Source organism: Halictus rubicundus, chromosome 16, assembly GCF_050948215.1.
Source record: "Halictus rubicundus isolate RS-2024b chromosome 16, iyHalRubi1_principal, whole genome shotgun sequence".
Lineage (NCBI taxonomy): Eukaryota > Metazoa > Arthropoda > Insecta > Hymenoptera > Halictidae > Halictus > Halictus rubicundus.
The window spans coordinates 6937607-6950860 of record NC_135164.1 but is presented as its reverse complement, the minus strand read 5'-3'; the positions used below and the strand labels follow the sequence as shown (position 1 = coordinate 6950860).

Sequence of the window (13254 nt, the reverse complement as noted above, 5' to 3'; positions counted from 1 at the left end):
GAACATTCTTCGGCAACTAACGGCAAGATTTTCGATAAACCTGCGCATCCCGTTCGCGGTTAGAGGTCACCGTGCGACACTGACTTTCCCGTGCCCTCCGGCCCGTTCGAACGTTTTCGAAATTGCCAGGAATCGAGGGGTTCGTAACAGGTAGGGGTGAAATCATGTAGGGTAATTCCGCGGGAGAGGTGCACCACATTTTCTTTTCCCTTTATGAAAATTTTATTGGGAATAATTGGAAGTACAGGCAGTGATGGAAGTTGCAGATGTAAACTGTAGCGGAGCAACGCGAAATATGTGGAATATATGTATAGCTTCTTTGATTAAAGATATAGAATTGCGCAGGTTATAACTTTATAGATTAAACACGTGTGTACACTTCGACTGACGAATAGAGAAGAACCGTGAGAATAGTCACGCGATTACGTACGACTTATAATATTGTTTAGGACATGTCGCGATTCCAGACCTGTTCCAACGGGCAGGCATCGTTTAATTATTGATTTAACCCTTTGCACTCGAATGGCGACTGTAAGGCGCCACTAAACATTGCTGTATCATTATTCAAAATATTTTTGACATTATTAAATTTGTTCGTATTTAATAAATTACCAAACGTTTCAACACTCTACGAGTAAATGGCGCCATTTTCGTATGTATAGCACGAAAAAATATATATATAGAAGGGAAATATTCTGGGTCGGAAGAAACGTTTTGTTTTAGAGTTAAAATGGCTTCTAGTGCGAAGGGTTAACACTAGGTTTACGGGACGCGTCAAAATGACACGTTCTAATATCTTTAATTTGCGATTATTGAGATTGTAACGATGCATTCGTGAGGAATTATTCAACAAATTTATTTCTTTCGGTATATGTTAGTTTTAAAATGGCTGAAAATTTAGATAGACACATTCTCGTTATTTTTTATAAATCAATGTAAAATAGTCACTTTTAGTGCTCCGTAAACCTAGTGTTAAATCTCTTTAATGATAGAGTGTGTCCCGCGAGCTCTGTCCACTTGAAAATCTTGGTTATTTCAAGCAATACGAGAAAATGTTCGTTACAGAAAATGTAGGGTTTAGGGAAATACATAATACGGTATAAATGATATTCTTGCAAGTGGAGGCGTAGAGAAAATATAGAGGTCACCTTTGTTTTTTTAAATGGATTGTCCAATTTTCATGCTTGATTTCGATAGATTGGCGTATTCCGAGTATAAAAGTACTAAAGTGTATTTCAAGTGGACAGAGTTCGTGGGACACACTGTATATGAAGTTAAATGAGTGAAACTCTTATCTCAATATATATTAACCCTTAGTACTCGAATGGCGACTGTAAGGCGCCACTAAAAATTGCTGTATCGTTATTCAAAATATTTTTTACATCATTAAATCTGTTTGTATGTAATAAATTACTAAACACTTCAATCTTTTACTAGTAAGTTGCACCATTTTCATATGTATAACATAAAAAAGAATATACAGGGTCATCCGTTTTTAAACGGCCAAACGTCAACCAGCTATAGAGGACCCCAATTGGAACAACTTTCACCCCTAACACTTTCTTTGATTCGAAGTGATTTCATTCAGTCTCCACGACGTGCCCCACGTCAAAAAAAAAACCAAGATCCAAAGGTCATACAAAAAAGTTGACTGAATAAAAACGATGCCCCTATTTATTTTAAACCAAAAACAAAGGAAAAATCATCAAGATACATAATTGCAGTCCTAATATACTTAATCTTAAGTGAACGCAAAAAATGACGGGTTTTTGCAATTATCTAAAAATCAAGACCGAATCAAAAAAAGTGTTACGGGTGAAAGTTGTTTCATTTCGGGTCCTCTGTAGCTGGTTGACGTTTGGCCGTTTAAAAACGGATGACCCTATATACAAGGGAAATATTCTAGATTAGAAGAAATGGTTCGTTTTGGGGTTAAAATAGCTTCGGGTGCAAAGGGTTAATATGCTGTTTAAAAAGATAATACTATATAGCATTAAAAGCACTTTCACACAGAGACAAACGAATCGCGAGCTACGTGCACACGTACGAGACACGCGTTTCATTGCTGAGGTTGTACGCGTGAACGTAGCGCGTATACGTGAGACACGATTTGTATTTCTCCGTGTAGAAGGGCTGTACGCGAGCCCAACGTTACGAGACTCGTATTTCGTTTCGATTGATTCGCCCTCTTTATTCCACCGTCGATGAACAAATTTCACCAGAGGAGTTCGCTCGGTCGCTCTCATCGTAAATACTCTCTGATCAGGGGTTGCTTGTTCTTGGAGAGCCCTCGGAAATTGTAGCCCGGAATATCGGGGACGTGATCGAGCGGGCCAGAATTCAGAGCCATTCGTCATAGTTATTAGTCCTGCAGCTTTCCTACGTTTAATTCACAGGGCTCGATGGACACGCGTAGTTGGCCATAATTCACGGGGCGACCGGAGCGGCGCGGCGCGCCGTAGGGCGGGGAACACATAATCGACGTAGAAATACGGTATTTACCGATATTAATGACGCGGGCACGTCCCGTAAATTCGCGGCCATCGCCATTTGCCATCCGCCGTTCCGAAACATCGACCCAAAATCCGGGCCGAGCCGCGTTCGTCGAATGCCCTCGAAATCTACCCCCTCTCACCCCGAGGACAAAGGGCAAGCTTCCGTCACGATCGGCGTGCTTTCGTCTCCGCAACGAGACGATCGAATTTCCAGAAGGCGAATAACAAAAGTTCCGCCGCGCGGTGTAATAAAACCGGGGACGAACGGCGGGAGAAATCGGTCACGGGAAGAAACGAGCCTTCGAAAGGGAACTTTGAGACGCGACTACAAAGAGAACTTGGGGAGGGGGGCGGGGGATGGTTCCGTGAAAAGTCGCGTGCAAAACAAACCGGGCGGGCAGCGAAACGGAGGAACGGGGTGCGGAAAAATGGAAAGAAAAAGGAGAACGGGACACAGAGGCGAGGGCGGACAGTCCGCGTCGGCGGGACGAGAGAGAAGAAAGAAAGGTTGGACGAAGAGGGGGGCCCACCCTTTGGCGATGGTCGTGCGCGTTGGCCCTACGACCCTCCAGCAATCACCACCACCGGGGGCCCTCGACGTTCCTCCTGCTCTCTTACTCTCCCTCTGCCGTTCTCGTTCTGGTTCCCGTGGCACCCTCGAGCGCGACCCTCCCTCGCGTTTCCCCCCCCTAACGTCGCGCTACCCTTCTCTGCCCTTCTCCTCTTCCCGTCCCCTTCCTCTTGGGACGATGTAAGCCTGCTCGGTCGATCAATATTACTCTCTCTTGGAGCGCGGCACGGCTCGTCTGAGCGGCAACCGAGCGCTATCGTATTAAGTTGCGAGCCCTTTGGTGTTCTGCTGCTGTTCCAGCGCCAAGAAACTTTTCTTACCGGCCAACGGCCAACGGACGTCTCTCTTGCGTCGGCGTCGGCGTCGGCGTCGGCGTCGGCCGATTGTATCTGTTCTCGGGCGAGCAACGACGCCCGGCAACGGAGAAACAATGTTATCGCAGCATAACGGGCCGTGCTCCTAAAAGTTCAACCCTCCCAGATCGACGGGAGAAAACGGGCCACCAACGCGCACCCGGTATCCCACCGATCTGTTTCGCCCGCGAACCATCAGATTGCTCCGAACTACTTTGCTCAGATGGTTTCTACTTCTTCTTCTTCTTCTTCTTCTTCGTCTTCGTCGTTTCTTCGAGCCGTCTTTTCGACATCGAACGATCCGATTATTCTCCTCTGCAAATCGCCCCGAGGAGCAGCATACTCGAACGGGCTCGACGAAAATAATCGGTTCGAACCAGGTGTTCCCGTCTTTGCTTCGGTTTGCACCTGTTTACCGGGACACCGGTTGCTCGCGAAGCTCGGCATTTGTTTTTAACGCTTTGGTTACCGAATAATTGTCTCCCGAAATCAAAGTGTTTTGACACTGGGTTTACGGAGCATCAAAAGTGAGTATTTTATATTACTTTATAGAAATAAGAGGAATGTGTCTATCCAAGTTTTCAGCCATTCTTTAAATAATATATAAGGGAATAAGTTTGTTGAGTAATTCCACGTGGATGGATCTTCACAATCTCAATAATACATTATAAATATTAGAACCCGTTATTTTGACGGGTCCCGTAAACCTAGTGTTAATTGCAGAGTTGAGGTTGATTATCCCATGGGGATTACTTCTCGAACTCTCTTGTAGATCGTACGAATCCCGATTCGGTTCAAGCAACTGTATTACGAAAGGAATTAATTTTTAAAACGCGAATAATTGTGTGATACATGATCGACCTGACCGTCAACCTGCTAAGAAATGTACACGCTATTAACACTGTGTTTACGGAGCAGTAAAAGTATTTTCCATTATTTTATAAAAATAAGAAGAATGTGTCTATCCAAGTTTTCAGCCATTCTTTAAATAATATATAAGGAAATAAGTTTGTTGAGTAATTCCACGTGGATGGATCTTCACAATCTCAATAATACATTATAAATATTAGAACCCGTTATTTTGACGGGTCCCGTAAACCTAGTGTTAATTGCAGAGTTGAGGTTGATTATCCCATGGGGATTACTTCTCGAACTCTCTTGTAGATCGTACGAATCCCGATTCGGTTCAAGCAACTGTATTACGAAAGGAATTAATTTTTAAAACGCGAATAATTGTGTGATACATGACCGACCTGACCGCCAACCTGCTAAGAAATGTACACGCTATTGTTTATATAACACTGTGTTTACGGAGCAGTAAAAGTATTTTACATTATTTTATAAAAATATGACGAATGTGTCTATCCAAGTTTTCAGCCATTCTTCAAATAATATATAAGGGAATAAGTTTGTTGAGTAATTCCACGTGGATGGATCTTCACAATCTCAATAATACATTATAAATATTAGAACCCGTTATTTTGACGGGTCCCGTAAACCTAGTGTTAATTGCAGAGTTGAGATTGATTATCCCGTAGGGATTACTTCTCGAGCTCTCTTGTAGATCGTACGAATCCCGATTCGGTTCAAGCAACTGTATTACGAAAGGAATTAATTTTTAAAACGCGAATAATTGTGTGATACATGACCGACCTGACCGCCAACCTGCTAAGAAATGTACACGCTATTGTTTATATAACACTGTGTTTACGGAGCACTAAAAGTATTTTACATTATTTTATAGAAATAAGAAGAATGTGTCTATCCAAGTTTTCAGCCATTTCTTAAGTAATACAGGCTGTCCCAGGTTTTAATGTTCAAACTTTGTCAACATATTTTATTGCACTAAATAAGAAAAAAATAAACATAAGTCACATATAACATAAGTCACAAGTCGCTTCATTAAAAAGTTATAACAAAAATACGAAATGCAAGGCCTAAAAAAGGCCTACGAAATGCCTAATATAGGAATACTAACCGACTTGCTGTTATTGCGAGCATCAGCTCGAATAGACCAATGTATTTACTACCTGACATCGTCACTTCCACAGTTAATTAATACTCGATTTCAAAATGTCTACCGTTCTCGACAATACACGACTGACAGCGATCAAAGATCGAATTTGTAATTGTGCGAATTTCGTTTCTATTCTGTTTTATTTCATTGAATGCATTATTAATCTTTTGTATTGATTCACTACGTGAATTTATTCGTGTTCGATACGTACATGATTATTATGCACATTAAAAATTCCTCCTCTCGTAAACGTCGATTCATCAGTCCACAATACTTTTAATGAAAACAACATTGTCTTGTTGCACTGCGTACACATACCACTGACAGAATTCCAATTGTTTTTCATAATCAGCTGGTATAGTGAGACGGATGTCTGTTATCAGAGTGGAGAGTTCGCCATACAGTCGACCGTGATAACCCCAGTTGATACGAGGTGTTGCGAAAACACTTGTTGTTGGATTATTATTAAAAAGATTCGGTATTCGTGATGTGCGATTTCGTTGCCTTGTAACTCCATTGAATTCATTTCCTTCGAGACATGATTCGAAGGATCCTGTTGTTGATAATTGTCTTGTCAAAGACGCGTGGTTGCGCGACAACGTGCACGAGACGTGTAAATTGATCGAGCAAAATAGATCACGTAAGAATACACCACTCAGTTCCAATCTTGATTTAATTCTAGGATCGAGATTTCGGAGCGGATCGTGCAAATGCGCTTACAACTGTCTCGGAATGGCTCCGAATCGATCACGTTCGGATTGGCTTATAGCCGTTATCGGTAAGTAGTAAATAGGGAACACCGTAATCTCTACAGCGATTCGAGAAGATTAGGACCGTTCGTTAAAATCCATACAATTACACTTACAAATTCGGGCACCTCCAACCCTTAAGTACTATTATATAAACGTCGAAATTATACGCAGTATCTTCAGACCGCTGGAAAAATTATTCTTATTAATAGACAGCGGATTTTACGCATTCATGAGAAAAATGAGTACAGTTTAAAACAGTAAAAATATTAGATGAATTTTGTAATACTGTTATATTATTTTCAACCTATGAAACGTATTACGAGAGGAAATTCTATTTCGCTCCGGTTTGCATAAAGATCCGCTATATATTTATATATATCTATATGAACCGTCAATCATTTCACGAATTTAATATTGAACTCTAATTGAAAGGCACGAAGGAAGGGAAATAGGAGAGAATGAAAATTTAATCCTTTGTGGACGCATACCGTCGTCGAGACTGTGAAAAGCTATTATTCTCAAATATAGTAGAACCTCGATCATCCGTACTAATCAGTGGAATATAAATGTTCGGATAATAGAGCAATTACTTAGTTTCTGTGTTATACTAAATCCTTTCTAAGCTGTGCGGTAAATCGTGTTGACTATTGTTTTTGAATAATTTAAATTGAACTAGCTCTTTGTGGAAAGTGTGTTCAGACAATAAAGAATTCAAAAATCAGAGGTCCGAATAGTATCCAACAAATTTTGTGTTAAACTCGGTACCTTTTTCAGTTTATAATCTTGTTTAACACTAGGTTTACGGGAATCCTTAAAAATAACGGGTTCTAATATTTTTAATTTAAAACTATTCAGATTCTAAGGATGCATACATGAGAAATTATGTAGAAATTTATTTCTTTGGGTATATATTATTTTAAAAATATTTCCAACAATGCGGGTAGCAAGTTCTTGTTATTTTCATAAAGTAATGCAAAATGGTCACTTTTAGTGCTCCGTGAACCTAATGTTAATAGGAAAACAGGTAGATCAGACCCATCGAAAGATAAAGTAGAAAATGGTCTCTCTGCAGAGGGTTCAAGCGGTCTCAGGAGACCCACCACAGTAGTTAAGTCCGTCGATGGACCGACATGTGTGAAGGGACCTGTACCAACAAAGTTTGCCCACGTGTCTGAGACACTAATACTGATACACTCCCGCACAACGAGAACAACGATCAAAATGATCTTTTGCCCTCGGTCGTTCGTTCCCTAAACGAGAATATCCATCGAAGCGAAGGTACGTTCAACTTTCGGAAATAGATACAGTAAACTCCCGTGTCAAAAATCAAAAAATTGTTCAAAAAGGCCTGCAGATATGGCAATCTCTCCAACCAATTCTTTAAACATGTCAGATTAAATAATAAGTCCGTTCTCACGAGGAATCTTGCTCCGTAGAAGACTTCCCTAACCAACGATGTACGGTGCCATTTTGTTCCATGACCTACATCCCAAATATATCTCGTTCATAAAATGTTCCTGGGCTTTTATTAACACGTTAACTGCCACATATCATTCCCAGAGATTCTTACAAAATCGGACTAATTTAATTAACCCATTTGCATCATTATATATACGCTCAATTTTCCTGGTCACTATCACCGGAGCCGTATGCATACGCTCAACTTTGTTGGTCATTGTCATTATTCGTTAGCTAAAAAATAGAAATGGAGGCTGTTGTTGGAGATGAAAGCAGTAATTCTGATTTTTCCTTATAACGCTGAAATACGAAGTTATTTTACTTGTAGTCATTTTTGTACTTAAATATAATTTTAAAAAATGTTTAGTGATAAAGGCCTTCTTTTTAAATTTCCTTATGATGCGAATGGGTTAATGAAAGCGAAACTAGACATTTAAAACGTATTATAGGGAATCTCGTTTTAACCCTTTTGAATTCTAAATATCTTAATAGAATTCGTTTTATCAGTACATGTCACGACAAAAATGAATGCCTAAACCCGGTCAAAGATCACTGTCAGTCATACGTGACTGACATGGCAGTCAACGTGTGAAAAAAAAAACGTATTTCACATGACACGATCGATGCGGACGAACCTTGTTACTCCGCCTAATACATGTGCTGCGCGTTTACTGCCGCATGGGACACATGTACCTAGTTTTTAAATAGTTTTTCGATCGCGTTGCACGGGAGTCTACCAGTTTTCGGTGCATCGGCGCATCGGTGCAGGTGTAGGAGAGGATGTATAGAGAGAGAGAGAGAGAGAGAGGGAGAGGGAGAAAGAGAGATTGGCGAGGCTACTCACAGTTGTCGTTTTTCGCGTGACACAGTGTCAGTGTCAGCAGCAGGAAGACAAAGACAGACACGTTCCCCGCGAAGCACATCCTCGGCGATCGTCACGCGCGAGTTACGGGGAATTTCGACTAGCGTGCGCGGACTATGTCGCGGATTAGGGGATGCCGCGGGTGAAATGAAAAAGAAACGATAACGGGAAACGAGGGGAATCGATGGCGATGGCCATCCGAGGACGACGAACACCGGAAAACCGCACCCCGCGCCGTATTCCGCGCGACTGACTGCCGCTCGGCGCGATTTTACGCGCGAACCGCCTCGCCTGACTCGGTGGTGCTCGTCTCTCCTCTCCTCTCTTGTTCTCTCGCTCTCTCTCTCTCTTTATCCATCTCTCTCTCTCACTCGTTCTCGTCGCGTATGCGCACTACCACCGCCAGAAGGGTGTGGATAGGCGGGAGTTGAAAGGATCTCGACGTACTACGCCGACACCCACGGTCATTGTTGAGGCGAGTTAATGAGCGAAACGATACAGGCTGGTTTTACGAGCGTATCGTGGTTCGTGGTTCGTGATTCGCGGTGCAGGGTGTGTCCGTGAGAGAGATCCGTACCGAACACGGTGAGAGAACAACGCTTCCGCGCGAGAGGAGCGGTGGGGGTGGTGGTGGGTGGTTGTTCGTCGTTAAATGGAATTCTATTATTCTTCATCATTGTCTTGCGCTTTTATGATCTCTTTATCGTATTGCTTCCCCCGGTAAACACCGCTACAAGTCGTACCGAGGTTAACAGATTTCGCCGCTCCGCTTCCGGAACAGCTTTAAGGGGATGCTGCGGCATTGGATGGCTCAAATCAATGGTTTCTTAAGAGTTGTTTTAATACGGTTTCACGATTCTAGCGATACTTTTTAGCGTTGATTGCGCGGGGCTGTTTTAAGAGCCCGGGGCAGTCACGTGATTTTTTAGTTAATAACGAAATCAAGACAAATTATAGGTCAATTTGTAGCCGGAGATACTTTCTAGTGCGCGCTGGTCTAGACGTCATCCTGAAAACTCATCCAATGGCAGAAAAATGCTTGGATTCCACGGCATGCGCATCGTCAATTTTTGGCCTACTTCGAACGCTTATATTACCAAATATCTGCATAATATCGGCACCTCATGGCCAGCGCGTACTAGATTGAACCTTCCTCTTTCGAATGAGCCCTTTAACAGTGACAAAATATTCTTATTTAAGGACGAAAACTGGAAGCACGTAAAACCATTTTTTGACGGTAATGTAGTCACTCTACCTTATCGGCCCCTTAACCCTTAACGGTCCGGAAGTATTTCAAGTTTACTTCCCGCCAGGTCAAAGCTATTTTTCGTACGAAGGGAAACTGTGGACTCAACATTTTTATATCAAGTATAGAAGGGAAAATATTTAGATTATAAATTGACATATTTATATTATTAATTAATTTCTACGAGTGCCTATGGCGGATTTAATCGTCATCACTAGACGCCTTTCATGCATTTGTAACAGAAATGAATAGAAGAAACACAAAACTCTAAAATAATTATTTAGATAAAAGAAATTGTAATATACCACGTTTTTAAGACGGACTAAAAAGTACAAAATAATTTTTCCTAGCTTCATACAGATTCCTAAACCCTTACAAATAGCCCTGAAAATTTGTGATTGTGAATTTTTAATAACTATGAAAATACTTGTAAGATTTAAAACGAAAAACGTGGGGCGCGTGCAATAAATAATTGATACATGAGTAGTTCACCTAAGCATTTACGAGTAATTTCGAAAAGATTATAACTGTTAAAATGTTGGTTATGCAGCAATAAAGATAGTAGCACGAAGCGTACAATTATGGTCGGTGTGCATAATTTCAGGAAAATTAATTGCTCGCAAGCAAAATGTTTCGAGCTGAGGAATCTCTGTACCCGAAACTAGAGATTGCAACTCGTTGCGCTAATTTGGACAAAAATTCTGGAAATTACACGTGGGACCATTTTTGCCGTATTTTTGCCGAAAAATGGTTGTTAATAATACAGAAATTGTTCCATAACTATTCAAAATCGACGTCGGGATTTAATTTCTGAACTTTCAGATAAAATTTAAGGAAGTATTTTCATTCGGAGCCATCAATTTTAGACAATTTTAGAGATAAAAAATAGTTAGGTTATCATGACTCATATTTTATACAATTTTGTGTGCACGAATGAATATAGCTCAAGATATCACAGTTTAATTTTTATGCTTATAATGCTTATGATTTATGCTTAAAGTTTCAATGTCTTCGGTTAAACTCTCAATTTGATGTTCTCAAATTCAACTGACAGTTTACACTCGAATAATTTATTGGACGGAAGTCTTCGCAGTATTGAAAGTGTAATGAGATAGTAATCACTTAAATTTAGAGGCGGTTACGTTAACGCGTATCTAAGAATTTATGTCTTAATAGTATATTTCGATCCGGAGTATCAAAATAGTAATCGAAGCACTCAATTTTCGGCAATTAAACTAAACGAATGTCTGTTGCATCGGGAGTAACAGAAAGACTATAATATGTCCACAAAAAGTACTCTTAAAAATATATTTTAAAAAATTAGTAATTAAAGCTGTAAAGGGCCCTAAGCATCGGCAATTATACACTTGCATTTATGGTATAAATAAATAGGCACAATTCGAAGTAAGAGACAGATGCAAATAGTTTCAGAATTTCAATGTATTGGTATCAGCTTACTAAAATGATTAAAGGGACAAAGAAATTTCCGTTTGGCCCCGGTCCATTGTAATCGTGCAAACAATTTTATATTTTGCATAAAAGCCTAGTTGCAAGAAAGGTCCGCCGTCCTGGGGCGAAGGGTTAAGAAACAGAAACAACGCGAACGAATATTTCATTTGCAGGACTGGGTGAAAAAGCGAACCTGATTCGGCCGGGCAGAGGTCGGATTATTAAAACGACCAGCGCGCTATTTTCCTCGAAAATAAAGGGAGCACTTAGTCAATTTGGGGGAGAATTGTAACCGCCATCGCGGCCTCTTTCATTCGGCAACGCCTAATTTGGGCGAGCAGGGGCTCGTCGACGAGTGCTCCCGCGGACGTTGACTTCTCCGGAACCGTCGCATAATAGCGACGCGAGCAAAGAACAGCGTGCAGAAACTTCCGCGAAAGTTTTCCGCCGCGTTCGGTGTCCGGCAGATTTAAAATTCGTCGCGAGCAACACGCGGGCCAGACGAGCCGCGGCGGCGATAGGCGGAATTGCAAATCTTTATCGCGAAACTTGCCTCGCCCATCCTCGCCCTGCCTCGCCATCTTCCCGAACCGTGTGCTGCCGCGAATTCGAAACCCGAGTATTGCTCTCGGAGGTGCACTTTATTCCGATCTTATTATCCATCGAAACCAGTCACAGACCTTTCCGTTCGATACTACATTCGAAATTCTGAAACGCACGACAGAGGTTAAAATACATGAACATCGTTTGACAATCACCGTGTACTAAATATTTTACATTGCATTTTTAAGCTTGTACATTATTCTTCACAATATAAGAATGTCTAATATTGCAGAAGGGCCCGGTCGTCTTAGATTCGCGATAAGGTAGAGTGACTACATTACCGTCAAAAAATGGTTCCACGTGCCTCAAGTTTTCGTCCTTATATAAGAATATTTCGTCGCTGGTAAAGTTGTAAACGACAACGTTTAGTATTTTCTCTGCAATTCCGTCCAATTGCAATTTTTTAAAAATGTTTTTTCACGTCAAGCAATCAACTAATAGCTCTAACTGCTCCAAAAAAGTCGCATGGCCAATATGAAAAAGTTATCGTTTTTCATACAGAGTACGAATACTAATAAGAGTCACTGTATATGTTATTGTACTGTACATGACTTGCTTTGCTTTACTTTATATTCATCTATAATGCCACAAAGGGTTAAATGCTGACGTTATACGAGCATAATCCAAAACATATTGTATATTCATTTTATTTCATTGTATTTTTATCGTGTTCTACGTTATCGGCATTACCACGTGCTCATGGTGCCATCTAGCGACGCGCGTTGGTCACTACATACCAAGATGGCGGCGCCCTTACCTGTCAAGAACGTTGGAAATCGCACATCTTTACACACACATAATTCTTGAACTAGTGATCTCCTAGGATCGAAGCTTGGATTTTCGACATTTTCTCGCCAAAATCTACAGGGTTATATGAAAAGAAGTTAAAAATGTCTGGTTTCCTCAGATATAGTTTAACCACGTTTCTCAACTTTCCGTAAGCTTCTACCAGAATTATCTACGCCGAACTATCTTTGGCAAACTGGGAATTCGTTTTTGGGTCAACGGTCGATGAATCGGAAGGCCCACGTCAATGAAAATATACGATACAGCGGTTCCACGAAGCTTGAAAAGAGAGACTCGAGTGCACTCGAAAGCGGCGCGGCGCGGCGCAGCCACGGATCGTTACTTTCAAGAACGGAATTTGCAAAATGATATTTCAATTGTTCCACTGATGCGCCGAGTCGCGCGAATGTTCGATCGACCAATTACAGTTTGATGTACGACGCTACGAATGAATAGAAATTGTTCGATGAATGCAACAGCATAAATTTGCCTGCAAAATACAAGCCGCAGCCCGAAGGCATACAGCCCGGCCGCCACTCAAAATATTTGAAGAGTCAATATCAACCTCGGTGGAGGTATTAATCGTGTCGATGGTTCCAGAACCAGCGGGTACAATTAATACAACTTAACGCTAATGAAGAGCCGTGTATTTTCCCGGGAAA

At 41.2% G+C, this 13254-nt stretch overlaps 1 protein-coding gene across 2 annotated transcripts in view; it reads right to left on the bottom strand.

The window, feature by feature from the left end:
* Window positions 1-13254, bottom strand: part of LOC143362018 (uncharacterized) — a 126957-nt gene that overhangs the window by 50115 nt on the left and 63588 nt on the right. The window contains exon 1 of one of the 2 annotated variants that reach the window (XM_076801788.1): window positions 8491-8738. The exons of the other annotated variant lie outside the window; for it this stretch is intronic. Coding sequence (XP_076657903.1) covers window positions 8491-8569 — 79 coding nt within the window. The 5' untranslated portion in view covers window positions 8570-8738. Of the gene's footprint in view, window positions 1-8490; window positions 8739-13254 lie in introns of those variants that run through there. 2 annotated transcript variants of the gene reach the window in all.